The sequence below is a fragment of the Rhipicephalus microplus genome, chromosome 1, assembly GCF_043290135.1.
Source record: "Rhipicephalus microplus isolate Deutch F79 chromosome 1, USDA_Rmic, whole genome shotgun sequence".
In the NCBI taxonomy this organism is placed as follows: domain Eukaryota; kingdom Metazoa; phylum Arthropoda; class Arachnida; order Ixodida; family Ixodidae; genus Rhipicephalus; species Rhipicephalus microplus.
In genome coordinates this window covers 47,461,641-47,483,440 of record NC_134700.1, presented here as the reverse complement: position 1 = coordinate 47,483,440, position 21,800 = coordinate 47,461,641, and the positions used below count along the sequence as shown (strand labels likewise).

The following is a 21,800-nucleotide window of genomic DNA, read 5'->3' as shown; positions in this document are numbered from 1 at the left end:
ATCTGATGGACTACTCGTGCAGGAACTGGAGCTTTCTGAAATGAAGCTGTCTATCAAGCAGAGGAAGCGATTTCGCATGATTTACCTACTTTGCCATGTCCACCATTACTGCAAAAACGCGACAGCGGCGACAACCCCAAGCAGGCGAACGTGTTAAAGGGAGCTGTCATGCCGAGTTCCACTCTACTCTGCCGATTCCGGCGCAACTTTTCCTACTCCTTAGAGTCACACCATTCTGAATCCACTCCGACTCTCTCATTGAAACACTTGACTTCTGCCCTCACTCTTCCATTGGAGCACACTTGCTCCAAAAAAAGCACTAAAACTTGCCCCGACTCCACCGTTGGGATTCAACATATTGACACGAGCATGCAGTGGGTTTCTGGCTGTTGCGTGTTTAGTGTCATCATTACTTGTGCGTGTCGAAGGATTTGGTGGGCAGAAAGGACGACGACGAACTCCCGCTGTTCGATCGAAGCTGTTCTGCTGTTTGCTACACTGTTACCTGCACTGATTTTATTACCGTGACAAACTGGTGGAGGTGCTGGGTACAATCCCAATTCGCTAGTTTTAACTCAAGCCGCTTCAAGCTTCTGCCACCATTTGAACAATTCTGGAGAAAAACCTGGCACTTCGCCTCAGCCGACGCTTGCTAGGACAACCTCCTGAATTTGTTCCTTTGAGCTCGGCAAGAATGACCCCCACAACGGCAAGTCAGACGCAAGAGAGAAACGTAGAGCAACTCGCATCCACCCCAAGCGTCGTCTACACAGCACGCACCCCGAAGCCGTTTCATGGTGATGTATTCGAGGACGTAGATGACTGCCTAGACCACTTCGATCGGGTCGCAGCCACCAACGAATGGAACGGCACTAAGAAGCTTTGATACGTCTACTTCGCACTTGAAGACTACGCTTGCATCTGGTATGAGAACCATGAGCCGTCTATCGCCAACTGGCAAGAATTTCAGCGACAGCTATGCCAGGCATTCAGAAATCCCAAAAGGAAAGAAAAGGCCAAGCAGGCTCTGCAGAGCCGGGTTCAGAAGCCAAACGGAAACGTGGCTATGTTTGTCGAAGACATGTCACGCTTGTTTAAGCGCGCTGACCCAGGGATGGATGAAACAAAAAAAGTTCGACTCCTCCTGCGGGATGTCAAGGAGCAACTTTTTGCTGGACTCATACGCAAGCCCCCAACCACCGTCGATGAGTTCATCGCGGAAGCTACTACCATGGAACGGGCCCTTCAGCAACGCTCTCTACAGTACAACCGGCAAGCTTCTGTTGTCGCAGTGTCACCTTTCACCTGCGGACAGGACTTATCAGCACTCCGCGAGCTTGTGCGGAGCGTGGTCCGGGAGGAGCTCGAAAAAGTTCGTCCCACTTCTACTCACACAAGTGCGACGATTCTGCGAGACATTATTCGTGATGAAATCAGGAATGTGACCCAACCATTGCTCCTAATGCGTGCGGAAGCTCCTGCTCTGTCTTACACCGAAGCATTGAGGAATCCTCAACCTTCTACCGGACGCCAGCCACCCTTTACTTACTCACCATCACCCCGTCAATTCGCACCTGCAAATAACTACGAGAGCACTGTCCAGTATGACGTCCCGCGTGAAGTCACCTGTAAATCTGACGTAAGGCGCACCTCTGACAACAGGCCTCTTTGCTACCACTGCGGCAAAGTGGGCCATCTGTACCACCAGTGTGCGTATCGCAGGATGGGCCTTCAGGGGTTTCACCCTAACACGCGTCGACCCAGCAACGGGGAGCGTCCTCGCGAGATTCAGCAATACCTAGTAGCGCAGCAGCCGTTTCCTCCTGCACAAAACCACCAGCCACGCTCACCTTCTCCTCGGCGCCTCTGCTCGTCTAGTCGTTACCCCACGTTTTCTGGTGTACAAAACAGGTCCCCAAGTCCTGGCCCACGTCAGGAAAACTGAGGCCAGCGACCTCTGGGGGTAGGGCCGCTGTTGACCAAACTGACAAACATTCTCCGCCACGACACGTTGACGACGCCGATATTTCTGTCACGAAATTTTTTGAACGTGACGCAGCAATTTCCGCCGATATTTCTATAACCGTCGACAATCACTCAACCACCGCACTCGTGGATACTGGTGCCGATTACTCCGTTATAAGTGGTGACTTCGCGGTTGCTCTCCGAAAAGTGGTGACGCCATGGAACGGCCCGCAGCTCCGTACCGCGGGTAGTCATCTAGTGACGCCGGTTGGGAGGTGCACTGCCCGAGTACATATTGGCGCTTCGACCTTCATCGGGACTTTCGTCGTACTTCGGGAATGCTCCAGGCAGGTCATCTTGGGATTAGGCTTCCTTCGAGAACGTGGGGCTATTATAAATCTCCGAGAATTGCTGGTGACGTTTTCACATAACGAAAATTCTCAGGATTGTGAATCACGTATGATGGTGTTGCGTGTATCCGACGATTCAGTGACAGTACCGCCCCGTTCCAGTGATCTGGTTAACGTGCTGAGTGACATCAACCGAACGGCTCTCGGAGTTGTGGAAGGCAATGTGTCCGTGCTCTTATCTCGTCAAGTATGCATCGTCCGTGGTCTAATAGAATTGACCCAAGAGCCTGCGAAAATTCTAACAAATTTCAGTCATGAATACCAGCACTTCATGCAGCAGTGTGTCATCGCTTACTTCGAAGCAATCGGAGACTCAAAAGCCAGATTCTCACTCGCGCAACTCTCTTCGGGTCCTCGCGACGACAAACAGTCTCCAGTTAAGCTTGATGTGAATTGCGCACTGTCAACTTCACAGCAAGAGAGTCTTCGCTCCCTCCTGTTTTCCTTCAGTGATTGCTTTGTCACGACGTCCAAAATCAAACAGACACCCGTCGCAAAGCACAGAATCATAACAGAGCCCACCGAAAGGCCTATTCGACAACATGCTTATCGAGTTTCCCGCAGAGAACAAGACGCCATACACAACCAAATACAACAAATGCTTGCTGACATCATTCAGCCATCTACAAGCCCATGGGCATCACCGGTTGTGTTGGTGAAAAGAAAGACGGCACATTGCGTTTCTGTTTTGATTATCGCAAACTGAACACCGTGACAAAGAAAGACGTTTATCCGCTTTTTCGCATCGACGACTCACTCGACCGCCTTAGAAACACCCGATATTTTTCATCCATGGATCTACGCAGTGGTTACTGGCAAATTGAGGTCGATGAGAGTGACCGGGAAAAGACCGCCTTCATTACTCCTGAAGGGCTCTTCGAATTCAAGGTGCTTCCTCTTGAACTGTGCTCTGCTCCCGCGACTTTTCAACGAATGATGGACACAGTTTTGTCTGGTCTCAAGTGGCAATCGTGTCTGGTCTATTTAGATGACGTCGTCGTTTTTTCATCGCCTTTCAAGCAGCACCTTCAGCGACTTCGTGAGGTACTTGAGGCGCTACGAACAGCTGGCCTGTTGCTCAAGCCCGAGAAATGCCACTTCGGCTACGAGGAGCTCAAGTTACTCGGCCATGTCGTCAACAGTGGGGGAATTCGCCCAGACTCCGAGAAAACACTGGCTGTCGCTGCCTTCCCAACTCCGACGAACAAACACGACGTATGCCGTTTTCTGGGCCTTTGTGCGTACTATTGTCGCTTCGTTCGAACTTTTCCAAAATAGCTGAATTCTTAAACCAACTCACGAAAGACAACGTTGCTTTTGTGTGGGCCCCGGAACAACATGAAGCTTTTTGCGAGCTACGACGACGCCTCGAGACTCCTCCAATCTTGGGTCATTGCGACGAAAATGCCGCCACTGAAGTGCATACAGATGCAAGTAATGTCGGCCTCGGAGCCGTCCTTCTGCAATTGGCAGAGAGGTATCGAGCGAGTGATCGCCTACGCTAGTCATACGTTATCATCAGCTGAAACGGACTTTCCACCACAGAAATGGAATGCCTAGCTGTCGTGTGGGCCATATCCAAGTTCCAACCGTATTTGTATGGGCGACCATTCAAAGTTAAAATGTCGCTTACACGCGCAGATGTGACCTCAAATTAAATGTGAATCATTGCGAATCAGTGTGGGTAGAGGTTGACCACTCATTCTTTAATAATAAAAAAATCTAATTCTGGGTTGCATTTATCGCTCACCATCGTCATTCCTTTGCGATTTTTTGCGCAGTCTCAGTGAAGTTTTATCTAAGCTAACTTTTGAAAATAAAAATGTAGTAATCGTAGGTGATGTGAATATTAACTTGCTTGACACGGACAGTACTTCTTATGCGAATTACACTGATTGTTTCACTGGATTTGGCTTTGAATCACTTGTTGAGTGTCCAACTAGAGTTGCATTTCATGGTACCGGTACACTCATTGATCACGTGTTATCCAACTTGGCGTCACCACCCTGCGTGGGGGTTGTCGACACTATCTTCCTCACATTCCAAAACATAACCCACACACGCAATATTAGCTATACCACATCTGTATTTAGTTCTGATTCCTTCGTTGAGGCTATCAGTACAACTGACTGGGTGCCTGTTATGTCTATGTCAGGCCCAGATGCAGCCTTGCGAGCATTTCGCTCGTCATTTTTACTCGCCGTTTCGACCAACATGCTTACTGTCCTATGTAAAAAAAAATACAAGTATCCACACAACCCATGGATGACCAATCATCTTCTAAAAAGTTTAAATAAGAAAGAAAATATGTAAAAAAAAAGCGACAGCCCTTTAATATGCTTCTTGCTAAACGATACAAGTCTTATTGCAGTCTATTAAATACCTTGCTCAAGCAAGCGAAAAAAAGGTACTATGAAAATGAATTCGACAAGGCAGTGGTAGTGGCAGTGGCAGTGGAGCAGCTACCACTGCCAAAAGGCAGTGGTAGCTGCTCAACTCATTCTTTAACAAGTCATCTGCTAATGTCCCTCTAACCAAAATCGACTACAATGGATCCACCTTCTCTGAGCCCGAAGAAATTGCCAATCCCTTTTCGGAATACTTTTCTTCCATCTATACTAACCACCGCCCCCATGCGCAGTCGTATACTTCTCTGGGACGTACCATGCAGTCATTCTTTCTTTTCCCAACAACACCACAGGAAGTCTCTTCTACTATTGCTAATCTTAAAAATACAGGGCCTGGGTTAGATGACATTTGTGTAAGGCATTTAAAACTGGTTGCACATTTAGTTTCCGATAAGCTGTGTCATATTATCAACCTTATGTTTAAACAGGGCTTATTTCCTGCATTCTTAAAAAAAGCTAAAGTAATTCCAGTTTTTAAGGAGGGACGCGGCCCTTGAAAACCGAAAAATCGCGAAAAGGTCGGTTTTTAAAAAACCACATTTTTGGGTTGTATGTCTCATAAACTACCTATTCTGTAATTATCAGCACCTAATTCAATCGCAAAGTGCAAAAAAAATACTATTTTCGAGGCCGCCGCGGCGTCCAAAACAGGCGCAAATCCCGAAATCAAACCAAACTTCGCGCGCGCGCCATTCCCGGACCATGCGGTCGTCCCGCGCCATCTTGGTGTTGTTTTGACCGTGAATTCTTTCTCTCTCGTTCGCCGCCTTGCAAAATGGCGTCGGCAGCACAGTTGAGACGCTATTGGCGTTTTCCCGCGATGCGATGCGGAGCGCTGATTGGCTAGAGCAGCGCATTCATATCTCGCGGGAGAAAGCGTGCCCGCCATTGGCTGCTGTGCAGCAGCGGGGGCGGTCGCTCCTCTCGATGGCGCGTCCAGCGCGCTCGCTTCGTTGTTGCTCTCTGCTTTGTCCGCCTCGACAGACGTCTGCTTACGAGCCGCTCTTCGCCTTGTGCTATCTTTTCGATCATTTTCTCTCGTTTTTTTTTCTTTTTGCACTAGATCTGTGCCTTTCGTCTTTGTTGTTGCGGGCGATGCCAGCAACGAAGCCGAAGTCAGTGCGGAAGTCCGGTGCACGGAGGCGCGCTATGCGGCTTGTACGATCATCGAAATTCCGCTATTCTGCTGCGGGTGCCGACTGCGTAGACGCTTGCAGCGACGGAACTGTGTTGTCGGCTGTAGCCAGTCGAGAATCCGACACATCGAGTGTGGCTGGAGCCGCAAATGCACCGAGTGTTTCCGAGATCGCCGGGCTCGACACGTGCTCCGAATCGATGCCATCCAGTGTGACACCGAGCGATTCTGATATCGCCGGACCCAGCACTTCGTCTGAATTGGTGCCATCGAGCGTGACACCGAGTGCTTCTGATATCGCCGGACCCAGCACTTCGTCTGAATCGGTGCCGCCATCGAGCGTGAGTGGACCGTCGCTTCATCTGCGGACGCGTTTCCTAACGAAGGAAGAAATCGATGCGAATGCGAAACGTCGTGACGCCGTTCGCGCTGAACTCGAGTCTAGGCCGGCGACGCAGAAGAAATTTCAACTGATGCAGCCGGCTCTTGCACCTGCAGTGACAAGTGAGGGCGAACATTTTTCGCTCGTTCAAATGAACATCTTTAACGTCGTGCTCAGCCGCACAGTGTGCAAAGAATGTTTGAAAGGTGCTATGACTGTCCGAGAGAGCACCAAGCTTGGACTTGCAACAAAACTTGAAGTCGTGTGCGCCTCTTGTGGCACCGTCGATAAATTATGGACATCACCCCGCAAAAAGGACACGCAGGCCTTCGATGTAAATGTCCGCGCCATAATGGCTATAAAGCAAATAGACAAGGGGCAAACAGCTCTTAATGACTTTTGGGCTGCCATGAACGTCTCTTACAGAGGTCTTCACCACAAGACGTTTCAAAAGCACTTGAAAGAGACGTTCAGGAAGCCAGAGGCCACCGCTTTGGAGAAGTTTTATGCTGATTCTGCCACAGCAGTGATCAAAACATATAAAGAAATGGACCCCAGCTTCTGCAAGGACATCACCGTAGTGTACGATGGCACATGGCATAAGCGGGGTCACACATCACACATCGGAGTGGGATCGGTAATTGACTTCTTTACAGGTCTCATCTTGGATGCTGTAGTTCTTTCAAACCACTGCCTTGGATGCCAAACAGGGCCCAAACCTGGAGATGCAGCATACGAAAGCTGGCAGAAGCACCACATTTGCCAGAAAAACACAGACGCAAAATCGGGAAGCATGGAAGTGGAGGCAGGCTTGACTCTCTTTGGGCGGTCTGTATCCAAGCATGGCCTGCGGTACACCACTCTTGTGTCCGACGGAGACAGCCGTACCTTCGCTGCCCTCACAGAAGAGAATGTGTACGGGCTAGTGCCAATTGTAAAAGAAGAATGTCTGAACCATGTTCAGAAAAGGATTGGAAGTGCTCTTCGAAACATTGTGCAGAAAAGTGATAAGCCACTGAGTGGGAAGGGGAAGCTGACTAAAGCCCTCATTGAAAAGCTGACAGGATATTATGGTTGGGCCCTGAGAAACAATTCAACTGACCTAACAGCCATGCAGCGTGCAGTGATGGCAACATATCACCACGTCACATCGACTGACCAGGACCCTCACCATGAACTTTGCCCAGAGGGGGCTCAATCGTGGTGCCGCCATAGAGCTGCAGAGGCAAAGCGTGAGCCACAGCCAAAACATAAACACAGCCTACCGGACTATGTCGCTGCAGCTATGCTGCCCATCTACGAAAGACTGTCACAAAAGTCGCTTCTTCAGCGCTGCCTGGGAGCGAAGACGCAAAATGCATCAGAATCATTCCACTCCATTCTGTGGTCTCTGATGCCGAAGGAACAACACTCATCCTTGATCGCGGTAGAAACAGCACTGCATGAAGCAGTGCTGCGCTACAATGCCGGCTGCTGCAAAGCAACCCAAGTGATATCGGACTCCATTGGACTTCAACCAGGTCATCTGGCCATCCAGCGAGCTCGTGAAAAAGACGCTTTACGCCTAAAGAAGAATTCTAAAAGACACCAAGAGAAGATGGAGGCCAGGCAAAAGAAGAAAAGAGTGCGCCAGGACACTTCTGGCTACTGTGCTGGAGCTTTTTGAAGAAAACACGTGTTTTGAACTTTCTTGGCCTGTTTTCTCAGAACGGATTTTTTTGCTAGTTGTGGTGCTGAGGAAAGCAAGAACTCGAAAACCGTTCATCAGATTTGTGTGCCGTTTTTTTTATTCTGTTCCTGAATGACCTTGCAAGGGCGTAACAAGCTCCTTTTTTTGAAAATTGGTGCTGTTAATTTATAATAAACAATTAATTTTTGATGAATCTGGTCATTACTGGTTACATCAAATTCAAATTTGGGTGAAAATTTTTTGGGGGGGAAATTAAAAAAAAACGGCTTTGTAGCGCCCTGGGATAGCTATCAAGGAATGACCACAATGAATTTCAGCTTTCTACTATGTCCTGGGATTTCTCACGACTCTTCCTCAGGCACCCATGTGAAGCACCCAGTTAAACCTCAATAACTCTGGAACTAAGAAACACAGCTTCGTGAAACTTAGCAGTCGTGCTACTTTTATTGCAGTGAACAACCCCTGAAAGTTTCATCCAGATATCTTAAAAAAATAAAAAAGTTCGTTCTCCAGGGTAGCCTCCCCCCTTGAAAAAGGCGATAAACAAACAGTTTCCAACTAACGTGCAATTTCTATTCTTTCCTGCCTCAGCAAACTAGTCGAAAAATTGTTTGTCGAACGTCTGAATAGATACCTAGTTAAATTTAAATTGCTTAAAGACAGCCAATTCGGTTTCCGTCCAGGTAGCTCAACAAGTCAACAAGTCTAGCTGTGCTGTCTCTGATTACATAGAAAAGTATCGATTCGGGAAATTTAGTGGGTTCGATTTTTTTAGATCTCATTAAAGCCTTTGACACTGTAAATCATCAAGTCTTATTGCATAAACTTCAGTCCTATGGAATAACAGGCCCTGCGCTTACATTGTTAAGAAATTACCTACTTGACCTACAGTACACAGTACACGCCGCAAATACCTTCTCTACAACAAAATATGTTAACCAAGGAGTACCACAGGGCTCAGTATTGGGTCCTTTGCTATTTATTTTATATGTGAATGATCTTCCTGATGTTCTTAGCTCTTTTGACTGTGGTCACTGTGTTCTATACGCTGATGACACAACAATATCTTCATCTGATAAAAACATTGATGCTCTTGTTTCAAAGTTAAATCTTACATTAAGTGCCCTTATGAATTGGTGCAGCAGTAACCCCTTAGTTATCAACCCCACAAAAACTAAATTTATGGTGTTTGAAAGTGCTCAGAGGTCATTATCTGCTATTCCCTTAATACAACTTGGTATTCATTCCATTTCTGCTCGTTCTGATGTCGTCTTTCTTGGCATACATTTTGACCCATGCCTTACCTTTCGCAGTCACTTTAACCATCTTAAGCAGAAGACGGCGTTTGGTATCCACGCGTTGATCAAAGCTCGCCCTTTCTTTTCCCGTAAAGCTCTACTGGTGCTGTATTTTGCGTTCATTCATAGTCATATTGCATATGGTGTAGTCTCATGGGGCAACACTTATGCTTGTCATTTATCATCAATATAGCACATTCAAAATCAGTCAATCCGCATTGTTACTTCTAGTTCTTTGCAATCCAACGCCTACACATTACTACGCTCTTACAATATCTTGCCAGTAAATCTTTTGTTCCGGTTGAATCTTGTGACCTTATTCCACAAACTGCTGTATAATCAACTCGCATTCCCATTTATTACATCTGATCTTTTGCAGAATAATAATGTGACCAGGTTTGCGGCTGTTGAAAATTTCCTGTAACCCCCCGCTCATACTAAGTATGGGCAATAAACTTCCGCTTTGAGTGCGACATCCTTTTGGAATGCGTTACATTCTAGCATTAAGCGTTGCACTTCAATTCCTTTGTTCAAGAAGTCCGTATAACCTTACTCGTGATGGTTTACCTGTTTGACTCGTTTGTTCTTCGTTTTTTTATACCATGTTGCGTGTTTTGGCTTGATTTGTGATATAAAAGTGCGTTTTGATGTCCGTATATTGTATGAATTTTCTGTTGCTCTGTATAAATTTTACCGTCGGTTTGTATCGACAAACCGAGGGTCCCACTAAAGTCTCTGGCTCTGGGACCCTCGTCTGTATATATTAGAGTTTGTACCTTGTTTTTGGAAATAATAAAACTTGAAACTTGAAAAAAAAAGTAGTCACCGACGACCATTCCTTGTGCTGGCTTGCAGGTCTCAAAGACCCCTCAGGCCGCCTGGCTCGATGGAGTCTCCGCTTAGAAGAATTTGACGTTACGGTGGTTTACAAGTCAGGACGCAAGCACACCGATGCTGACTGCCTATCACGTGCGCCAGTCGAGTCGATTCCTCCTGACCAAACTGACGATGAAAGTTTCCTCATGGCCGTCACAGCCTCCGACTTGGCTCAAGAATAGCGTGATGACACAGAACTTCGCACGATCATCGACTATCTCGACGACAAGCTTGAACAGCCACCACGAACATTCAGGCGCACAATTTCATCATTTTTCCTTCGTGACAACGTCCTGTACAAGCGGAGCTTTGATCGCAACGCTCGAACCGCCCTGCTGGCCGTACAATCTGTGATGCAAGACGACATCCTTAAGGCATGCCATGACGAACCGTCTTCCAGGCGTTTAGGGTTCACGCGTACTCTGGCACGTATCCGCCACACGTACTACTGGCCCAAACTGTCCCGTACGATCAAGCACTACGTGAAAACCTGCCGAGACTGTCAGCGTTGCAAAACTCTACCCATGAAACCTGCTGGTCTTTTACACCCTGTGGAGCCACCCCGAGAACCATTTCAACAAGTTGGCATGAACTTGCTAGGTCCATTTCCGAAATCATCAGCGGGGAATCGATGGATAATCATTGCGACTGACTATTTATATTTAACCTGTTATTGTGAAACACGAGCACTCCAGCGCGATACGGCAAGCGATGTCGCGGATTGCTTCATTCATGCTGTTGTCCCCCGCCATGGTGCACCGGCCGTGGTTCTAACAGACAGAGGCACGGCCTTCACTGCCCAACTACTGGAAGAAGTGATGACACTCAGTGGCACCGTACATCGCCGAACGACAGCTTACCATCCACAAGCTAACGGATTAACAGAACGGCTCAATAAGACCATTGCAGACATGATTTCCATGTATGTCGACGTAGACCATAGGAACTGAAACAGTGTCCTCCCTTTCGCAACTTTCGCATATAACACCGCCGTGCAAGAAACTACAGTATTTACAACTTTCCACCTGCTTCACGGCCGCGAAGTTACTACAATGTTAGACGCCATACTATTACCTGAGGCATTTACAACCACCACCGAAAATGCTGACCAGTATGCGCAGCGTGCTGAAGAAGCTTGACAACGAGCTCGCTTGCGCATTTGCTCTCAGCAACAACACGATGCTCATAGGTACAACCTTCGGCACAGAGAAGTCACCTACCACCCCAGAGAAAAAGTATGGCTCTGGAGTCCCGTACATCAATGCGGCCGCTCTGAGAAGCTCTTGAGTCGTTACTTCGGCCCTTACCGGGTTCTTCAGCGCGTCAGCAATGTAAACTACGAAGTTATCGCAGAGCCCAGCGTGCAGTCCCCCCGTCGTGTTGCCCAGCCGGACATCGTCCACGTGGCTAGGATGAAGCCGTATTCACGCTGAAGACTTGCTCTTGCCTTCATACATTTGAAAGCATCGAGTCGAAGCTTTTCGAGAGGGGGAGTAATGACACGAGCATCATTACTTGTGCGTGTCGAAGGATTTGGTGAGCAGAAAGGACGACGACGAACTTTCGCTGCTCGATCAAAGCTGTTCTGCTGTTTGCTACACTGTTACCTGCATTGATTTTATTACCGTGACAATATGGCACAGTAGCCCCACTTTGAGGGGGTACATTCTATGCATGGCTGGTGCAGAAGCCTAGCTACGGTTACAGCCATACACAGCCGCACTATGCGCATCGATGGCCCCTTCCCGTAGCTCGATTCACTGTAGCTACGACGGGTTCGGGCGACTGAGCAAACAGGCTAGACCAACAAAGAACACTTTAGTGCTACGATAGGAATTACGCGTAAATGTCGTGTAGAGGGATCGTCTGCTCTACGAAGAGAACAAAGGGTAAGGCCGTGTCTCCCAGGGATCTCGAAGATAGATTGCCGGTGGCCACTTGCTGGTACAAGAGAGCTTCTTACAGTCTTTTCGTTGGTTTTTCTCACACCCTCGGTTTCCCTCTCTCCAGCGACATTTGATTCTCCTGCCAAGGGTGGGTAGCTTGTCCCGATAGCCGGTAAGGGGGGCAGCATGTAAAGGTGTGCATGGGATCCTCGTCGGGCAGCCCGACGTCTTTTCACCTCGAGCCCGGGCTGGGCTTTCTTGATTTTTAATTGGGCTAGGTTCGGCCCTAGCGAAAACCCTGAATCAAGCCAAAAATATAAATGATGTGCCAGAATTGTCCTTGTTCATTTATGCACTTTTTTTAGGGTATAAGCACACTTTTTATTTTAATAAATGTTTGTTTTGTTATTTTTTTTTCACATATATGGGTTAATTAGCTGAAATTCACGGCTTTTAACACTGAGAGCTTAAGAAACAGCAGAACTTTTCATAAATGTTTTGTTTTTCTGTGTATACATATTCAAAATAAAAAACATTGGGTGAGAAGGGCACTAATCTCAAGTCATGTACAACATACTAATAATTTTACAATATGAACATAAGCATGCCTTATGTTCATATCGTGAACAAGAGGCACGTACTTTGTTTACATACATAACGCAGTGAATAATTTATTACATAATACAGGAACGATGTATTCGATTGAAGCCCAAATCTATGGACCTTTTGTTTCTGTACAATAATTTGAGAATGTTTTCGCACTAAGGCGGTCTCATCGTTTATTATAATTAAAATTATAATTAAAAACAGAAGGTACAAAGAAGGACGGCATGCTTTTTTTTTTTAATAAATATACTTTTCTTCATTTGTTGCCATGTGCTTTATTGCGTCATTGATCAAGTTGGGCTGGGCCGGGCCTTGGGTATGGCATGCCAGGCTGGCCCTGGGCGGGCCCGTCCTATATACATCATCGAGCCGGGCTGGCCGCCTTCATCGAGCACTAGGCCCAGGCCAGGTTGCGAAATTGGGGCCCGTGCACATCTCTAGTAGCGTGCACCAGCTACCAGCTGAATGGCCCTTGGAAAGAGACCTCTGTGTCTTTCTCCAAGGGGGACTGGTTTGTCTTCACGGCCGCGCTTCCGCCAAGAAACAAAGGAAGCATGGGCCTACATGCTCTCCCACAAATTACAGCATCTTTCACGAAAGGGAAACTATCTCCACAAGTGAGTCCATGAGAGGAGTGTGCAGGGAACACTCCTCCTCGAGAGACCATAAGTTGACCAATGACCAAACTGATATTTCTTAACTTAAAGTACAATGTCAGTTCATGTTATATTGGTGAGACTGTAAAGATGGCTCCCAGGTTACAATAGCAGTAGCACTTCATTTGAGTAGATAAGGTAAGTGAATGAAAATCAAACACCCATAGAGACACAGAACCTGACTACTCACCAGGTCCATGAGGGAGCGCATCTTGCCCATCTCCTCAGGTAGTTTGGATAGCCGGTTGTTGGACACCAGGAAGACAGCCAGGGGCAGGTGGCACACTGCTACTGGAAGCACACTCAGCTGGTTCCGGCTGCATAAACAAACACCGAGTATGTCTCCCAGCGGAAGCTTGCTTGGGTAAGAGGGTGAAACACAGCACATTCATATACGCATCTTGGTTAACATAACGTATTTACTAAATTCTAAACACCTTTTTTTCACGATCCCGATATTCAAAGTTAGAAGGGGTGCTTATATTCAAAAAACCGAAAAATCAAAAAATAACCGTGCAGCCCAATCGCCTTTTGCGACAACATATCAACGAGGTTAATGCGAGAAATCACATCTTAATTTGAAAAGAATTTTAAAAAATATGTGCACAGAGTGAACCCACCACTCATGTAGCAAGTCAGTCACTATCACTGCCGCTCGAGTCTGTCGCACGATTCAAGTAGTCACTTTAGGTGTCCCACAGCAGAACGTCTTCGGTGCTGTCCAAGTTGTTCGCGATGAAACAATTCTTGAACGACTTTGCGACAACATCGACTGATACGTTAAAACTCGCAGACTTCCTCTTCGAGTTGGAGGTGTCGGGCCTCGTGCGGTCGTATGAATTTCTCGGGAGTCGCGGCGCCCTTAAGAATCTGGTCCCACTGTTTCCTCCACCTGATGATGCAGGCTCAGTCCACACTAAACTTTGCAGCAGCACTATGTTCGCCATTATCCTCAGCAAACGCGATCGCAGCTTGCTTAAACTACCAAGTTGTAGGAAGCCCTCTTTGCACTCATTCTGACTGATCTCAGCGCTATCAAGCAACTGACAAAGAAATGTGCGCACGCCACCAGCCACCACAAAGCTATTGCAAAGCCAACCCAACTTGTCCGGACTTGCGGATTTGATTGGATTATCCGCCGACTCTTGTGCCGCTATCTCTTATCTGAACCTAGCAACATACCAGCTGGTGGCTTTTGAGATTATCGACGTGAGGGCGCGTTTGGCGGCCCTGACAGTGCCATGCTCGTAGAAAAGGAAAAAAAAAAGGAAAGGGTGCTTGGATTTGCAAGCAAACTTTTTTCCAAAATATTTATGGTGAAAACAGGGGGTGGTGCTTAGAATCGGGGGGGAGGGAAAGGGTGCTTAGAATTATGTAAATACGGTAAATGCAGCCAAAGAAAATCATAATTGGCATTAATGTTATGTTGACCCATTAGTTCCTATGCATGGTTCTAAAACTGCCAATGTGTGATCCGAGGTAAAAGACAAAAAGATGATGACGGACGAGAAACGAGACACGCACGCTGGGTACCACTTCCAACAAGGTTAATTCCCAGAAAAACCATGAATGCTATTTATGCTGACAGCGTTGTCAGGTTTGATCGCTGTGAAGTCACATTCTCGTATTGAAACTCTGTGATAAAGGTATGGAGAACCCTATCCTGCAAAGATTGCCTCCTTAAGTAATCTTTTTTGCCTCAATTATCCATCTGTTCCACTTATCTCAACTTTTGGCAGTCAGAGCATACGTGAAAATCTGGTAAACACTTGCAATCTCTGCAATGTACGACCAGGCGAGCCTGCCTGAGTGCATTGAATGCAGTGCCTTCAGTGCGGTGATGACTCCTTTCGGCTTGTGAACACCTAAGCTGTTTCTTAAAAAAGAAGAAAAATAGCAGGTTGTTACAAAGAAAGATTTCCGTGTGTTTGTTATTATGGCAATGACAGAGAACGTGTTTTCTGCTTTGTATTCTCGGATTCAAAACAGAATCGGACACTTCTTGTGGCGCTCAAAGAAGTTTGTTGAAGTTACCACTCAGAAAGGTTTGATTTCCGTCAGCTGGCCAGCAGCAGTTCTCGCAACAGACAGCCCATACCCACTCGATCGCACGCACACATCCACACATGCCATGACTGAATTCCCCTGACACGCGGCACTGATTTTCAGTCCGCTGATTTCTGATGACGATGCTCCTCGATGGCCGCAGTGGGCGCATCAACCAAAGTCACATTCTTCAGCTCGTGCTTGGCGGAGACACCATCTCGAGCGCTGACTGAATGGAGTTGGTACTTCAAGACCTCAGGTTGTGCAGGGATGCTTGATGCTTCAGTTTACCCACACCCTCGCTAGCAGTCTTTCCATGCTCAGTAGCAAAAAATAGCCACATTGCGGACAAGCACTTGGTGCGGCACAACTCGTAAAGTTGATACCTATTTTTAAAAGCGCTCGCTGCACTATCCCTGACATATATGTTACGTGACAGCAGATGGGTGCTTTCTCATCTAAAATTTCGTCCACTCTACCTTGTGAGAAAGCACGTGCACCCATGCTTCCTTTCCCTTTTGCGGCAGCATAGTTGAGAAGCCAATCGCCCATTTTTTTTCAGCAAGCAAAACAGGTTACCCTTCCTCGGCGAGGGAGCCAACCCTTGTTGAACAGAGGGAAACCAAGAGGTAGGTCAAAATGAGCGTGCCGACGGGGAACGGTCTCTCTGGCCCCAGCCACTGGACTGGGACAACCCCCGGATTTTACTGCAAGCCAAGCACATTGATGACCAAAGGTGTAAGCCTACCTTTTGTTATCATTTTAGAGCAGACAGTTCCTCTAGGTTACATTTACGCGTTATTGCTAACGAAGCAATAAAGTGTCGTTTTGTTGACCTAGCTTGTAGCCTTATTCGCCCAAACCCGTGTAAGTGCGATGATTCGAGCTACGAGAAGGAGACGTTAATCAGGCACGGTACAACTATGTGCAGCTGGAACATTAGTCAGGCTTCTGCACCAGCCATGCATAGGGTGAACCCATTTCAACCTAGAGCGCAACAGGCATGTGCTGTATCGTGATGCATGTCATCGCTAATGACAGCAAAACTTGTCGTGGCAACACAGGTGAAGATGGAGCTTTGCTTTTAGGGGGGAAGCCCCGTTCCATCTTCCATTGTTGTATGTAGCCACCAGTGGCACATACCCGTTCTTTCGGAATGGTCAAGCAGCACAAATAAGCGAAACCTCTGTAGCAGCTCAAGCATCGTTTAGAATCTCTACACACACAAAGGTTTTATATACATTTTACGGACGAAGCTCCTTAGGGTGTGGGTCTGTCCGTCCTCTGTTGGTGTATGTAGCCACCAGTGGCACATACCTATTCTAGAGTGGGTATGTGCCACAGAGGATGGAGATGGGAGATGGCGGTACATGGGAGTGTTCACTAGATAGACGCACAAACGGACGGACTCACGGACGGACGCATAGATGGACGCACGGATGGTCGCGCGGACGGACGGAAGCAAGAACAAACGAACAGACGAAAGCACGGACGGGCTGACGGACGCTTCGCCCCACTCATCATCATTCACTCCGTGGATATGCTGCGACTTTTTTTTGCCAATGATACGGCTGCGTTTCGTTTGAGAGGAGGACAGTCCAGTTTTTGCAAAATCAAAATGCACAATAATGCTTGCACACTGCACACATATCTTTGCTTCATGAATAGCCACTGCTTGAGTGCAGCATGGGGAATCCCTTTCGTCACCCATTTGACGAGCTCTAACAGGAAAAAGGTTTGAGACGTCTTCCTTACGAATTTGCCGTTTTCCCACACAGCAAACGTAGTTTTGACCTCATCAAGCATTCTGAGATTAGTCAGGGTGAAGCTTTCAGTCCATGGGCAGCGATGACACTTACCCAACATACAATCTGTTGTTTAGGAGCCTCAAAGACGTAGTTCTTTTGAGCCTTCCAGTGACACTTGTATACCAAACGCATTCATAAAAGCATAGACGCAAAGACAGTATTCTAGAACATGCAATTATCATAGCCACTTTGTGGTTTAAAGCAGCTGCGCCCCGCCATCTCCAAGCCAAGTACTCCATGGTGGCCATGGTGTCACGGACCCCGAAGAACGCACTTGTTTGTATCTGGCAACAGAAGGCCAGTGGAATGAAAAAAACAAAAAAATGGCCCCGTATTTGCAAGTCACACTACAAATGTCGTCGAAAGATGATAGGCTGGCGTCTAAAGAGAGTGAACAAAACGTTTATTTGATGTTCTACGCAAGAAAATCGGTGAATGGTATTCTGGAGACGTTGCGTTAAGAGTGCCTCGAGCATGCAGCAGAAGCGAACGATCACATCAAGTCACAGTACACATGGGACATGAGCGCTACCTGGCAGTTATCTGTAAAAGGAAACGCCCGGCTCTGAGACAGGCTTGCGCACCCGTCTCGGAGATGATAAGGAGTAGAACGCAAGGCGACGGGTAGGTGCCACCACCATGTCGTCTTAGCAAAGCGTTCGACACACTCGCCTTTTCGTGCAAGTATTGCATGGTCAGCGCAGCAGGATAAACGCTATGGTCCCTATAATTCCTTATGTATGCCTTTTCTAATAAAAAACGCACATACAGAATATATACTTGTTATGGTGCCTCAGATATGTACAATACTTCCTTTCTAATTGATAATCGCACTGGTATAAACGATGAATCTTGAGCAATATTGGTGGGGGCTGCGGATGGGGTCGGCCATTTGGGGTATCGTGTCGTACGGACAGACGGACAGACCAAAATTTTTGCGTCAAAGGTACCCAAGAAAGACTATTGTCTTTAAAAATGAGCCTGCATATAAAAAATTGCAGGTGTCATCTCTGGGCATCGCTGATTGGTTCCAGCAGTCTTGCGCCGGTGTGAACCAACCATTACAGACCCCAGTGTGCAACAGCGGTAAGTGGCCTTTGCTTCAACTTGGTGCCCTTAACGATGGCCACGATTTTGCCAGTGTGATTTCACGGCATGTAAGCACCGCGCAGGCAGTACTCGCTTTTAAGGGGGGATGCGCCTTTTGAAAGCCGAAAAATCGCGAGAAAGCCGATTTTTTTGAAAACCACATATTCGGATGTATGTCTTATAAATGATCTGTTCTGTACATATCAATACTTAATTCACCGCAAAAGTCAAATAAATTATATAACATGCCGCGGCAGCCGGCAAGTGGCCAGCAAGTGCTGAAAATACCCCAACTTTGCCCGATTGCAATTTCCCAACCACGCAGCCCAGCACCACCATCTTGGTCTTGTTTTGCTCGTGAATTGTCGCTTTTTTTTTTACCCACCCGCAGCAGCAGCAGCAGTGGCATGGTCGAGGCAGGAATAGCTTATAATTGGGGAGGCGCTCTCGAAGTTTTGAAGTCTCCCGCGGCTTGGAAGCGGAGCCGCGATTGGAGGAAGCGCGTGCCTCTTGAGGGAGTGGGCGATCACGCAGCTCCTATTGGCTACTGCGTGCGATGGCGCATCTGTTCCCCTAGCTCGCCATCTGCTCCGCCGTCGGCATTGCAAGCACCAGTGTTCTCCGGGCATGCTTTGTGTGTCCCGTTTGCCATCATTCCGCTCGATTCTCACACTTGCTCTTCAATCTTTCACAGTCTTTACGAGACCATCTTTCGATGTGTTCACGGGACTCTGTTGTTCTGCCACTAACGATGGGCAGAGCAAAGGTTGCGACTCGCCACGCGTTCTGTTCAAGAAAGCGTCCAATGAAGTTCGTACGCATGGTGAGGCTCGTTCACGCGCCAAAGCGTGGGCAACAGTCGCATCGATGCTGAGCAGCTTGTCTTTTGTCTCTACTTTTTTCGGCACCAAAAAAAGATAAAAAAACAAAAACAAACAAACAAAAAACACTAAAAACAAAAGGGAGTGGGGGGAGGGGGGTCCTCACTCGCAAGCGCCAACATCAGCCTTGTGGTCTTATAGTGGCTGAAGAGGTGGAACACATGAGGGTGAGGTTTCTCACTAAAGTGAATCGCAAAGTATCAACAAAACTAGCAGAATCTATTTCCATCAAAACAGGTCGAGTGTGTCTTCTTAAGACACACGTGAACGGACGGGGCGGCGAAGCGGGCTGCCGCAAAAGCGCGAGTCAAAGCTATGCTCACTACTAGATTCGCAAAAGCGCGAGTCAAAGCTATGCTCACTACTAGATTCTTTTGACAGTAACGCCCAAAAGCGTCTGGCCCCTTTAGGCTGTTTTTTTTTTTTTTCAGCCGCTGTCACCAAATATGTATACGTATCTATATATATTAGCACTCAAGAAAGAAAAAAAAAACTGCCCGCGCTCGGCGCCCAGCTCGTCGCGATGTGCTGATGCGCGTTTATCTCTCATGCTTACTTTGCCCTGCGGATGGCGGGGGTAATGGGGGGATGCTTAGATGCTTGTGCGCACGCTTTTAATCTTTTGGTGGGGAAAATCATCTACCTTCGGCTTTCACTCGAACGATTAGATTAGTTGACGGGCCCACAAAGGTCACTGCAGTCTCTGCACAGGCCCCGTTTGCGAAAACGCTAGCACGCTTTGCAACACTTGTTAGTTTGTACTCATCTGTACCTGTCATTACATCTCGTGCATCCTTTTTGTTTAAACAGCGCGTTACCTGTCGAGCGGTAAACGTTGTTAGTATCGTCCGTATTTTGTATATCGTTTTCGTGTGTCATCGGTGCGTGAGCAGCACGTTGCACGTTTCGATCTGCTTGTCGTTCTCAGCGTGGCATTCCAAGTTGTTGCTGTCACATTCAATGGTTCGCCCTTACAGCGAAACTGTGGCTTTTTTTTTACGTATTTACTGTCTTTAATATACCGCTGCATGCCCTCAGAGCTAGTAGATCGCTATTGCATCGCTGCGACCGCAGTTTTGTGCGTGACAGTTGCGGCAAACGGTAGTTCTTTTTCCTTGCGCCTTGCCATCAATGATCGCATCTACCGCAGTTTTGTCCCCAGAGTTTGCGGAAAGAAAGGTTTCTTCAACTGGTTGGGCACACAATTTTGGGGTTCTGTTAGTAACGTCGGCGCCATACACGATTGAATCAAGAGTGACCGCAGTTTCGTGCACAGCGGTTGTGGCAACGACAATCGCGCACTGTAGAAGACAGTCCGTGCGCCAGTCGCACGCATACTTCTGAATCTTTCAGTATGCTGCTCTCTGCCTTCATTCGTCGGTTTCCATACTAAAGTTCGTATCACCCACCAGGATTAGGAAATGTGCTAAAAACATTAGAGTTTAGGCCCAATGGACATAGTGAAATCTGGCTGGAGAATTTCAGGAATTCGTATCTGTCGCGGTTTCGCATCACCGAGATTCTACTGTACGTTTAGATGAACGCCTCCTAAATTCGTTCATAATAAAATGCAGTGGGTTCACAGAAAGCCCGTAGCGGACTTATCTGCATATTCGTCAATGCGACCAGATCACGCACAAATATTTCCCGATTTCCGCGAGATTTTCATGACAACCGTAAAAACGGAAAAAACAGTCGAAATCCGAGAGTCTCCCGGCCAATCTGGGAGACTTGGCAGGTATGCGATGACTCACAGATTTTGTGCTGGAGCAGCGAGCTGCGCATTTCGCTGTTAACATTCAGCTGCTACAAGCAAAGGCAAGGGAGATCACCCGAGTCAAATGCCTTCAGCTGGAGGATTTCAAAGCGAGCAAGCACAGGGAGTCTCTTTTCACGTGCCGCACTGGGTTTTCCCTACATCGGTGTACATTTTGATGTTTAAAAGGTATGTAACTGCATTGCAAAAGGCTGTCCCCTTTAAGCTGGGCCACATCGGTCCCAAGGATCAAACGCCGATCTACCTGACTATGCCCTCGGCATTAACGATGCATCAGAAATGTTCGTAGGCAAGTTATCGTGTAATCGACAGGGAACGAAAAAACGCAGGCGACTTTAATGTTGTCTTACACTGCAGAAGGTCGCAAGCTACCACCCTACGTAGTGTTCAAACGAAAGACGCTGCCAAAGGGGCAGATGTTTCCCAAAAATGTCATTGTCTGCTATCAGGACAACAGGTGGATGGACGATTCACTAGTTCTTGACTGGATAAAGTACGTGTGGTGTCGACGGCCCGAAGCACTGCTGGGGCTCTCTTCTGTGCTTGTGCTGGACAGGTTTCAGTGTCACCTGACAGACTTCGTAAAGCGACTGCTGCACGTCTCTTGCACCGAGCTCGTAGTCATCCTCGCCAGCAATGCTGTGCTCGTGGATAGTCGAGGCTGGGGCATGCATTCCCGAGACGCTCATTTGCTGCATGTTCACAAGGTGCTCCACCTCGAACACGCTTGATTGCACTGAGGATGCTGTGCTGTGAGAGAACATTTCCAACAAGAGAGCTTAGGAAGTGTGTTGAAGTGCGTCAATACACCCAAATTACACCCCGGACTATATGCGGGTTCGAGCTATATGCAAGCTTTTACGGTACTGCTTTTTCTTATAATTTCT

General features: G+C 47.5%; 1 protein-coding gene across 10 annotated transcripts in view; it reads right to left on the bottom strand.

The window, feature by feature from the left end:
* Positions 1 to 21,800, bottom strand: part of Lrch (Leucine-rich-repeats and calponin homology domain protein) — a 291,082-nt gene that overhangs the window by 249,749 nt on the left and 19,533 nt on the right. For all 10 annotated transcript variants that reach the window (XM_075865225.1, XM_075865554.1, XM_075865385.1 and 7 more), the window contains exon 3: positions 13,503 to 13,629. In XM_075865225.1, coding sequence (XP_075721340.1) covers positions 13,503 to 13,629 — 127 coding nt within the window. The remainder of the gene's footprint in view (positions 1 to 13,502; positions 13,630 to 21,800) is intronic.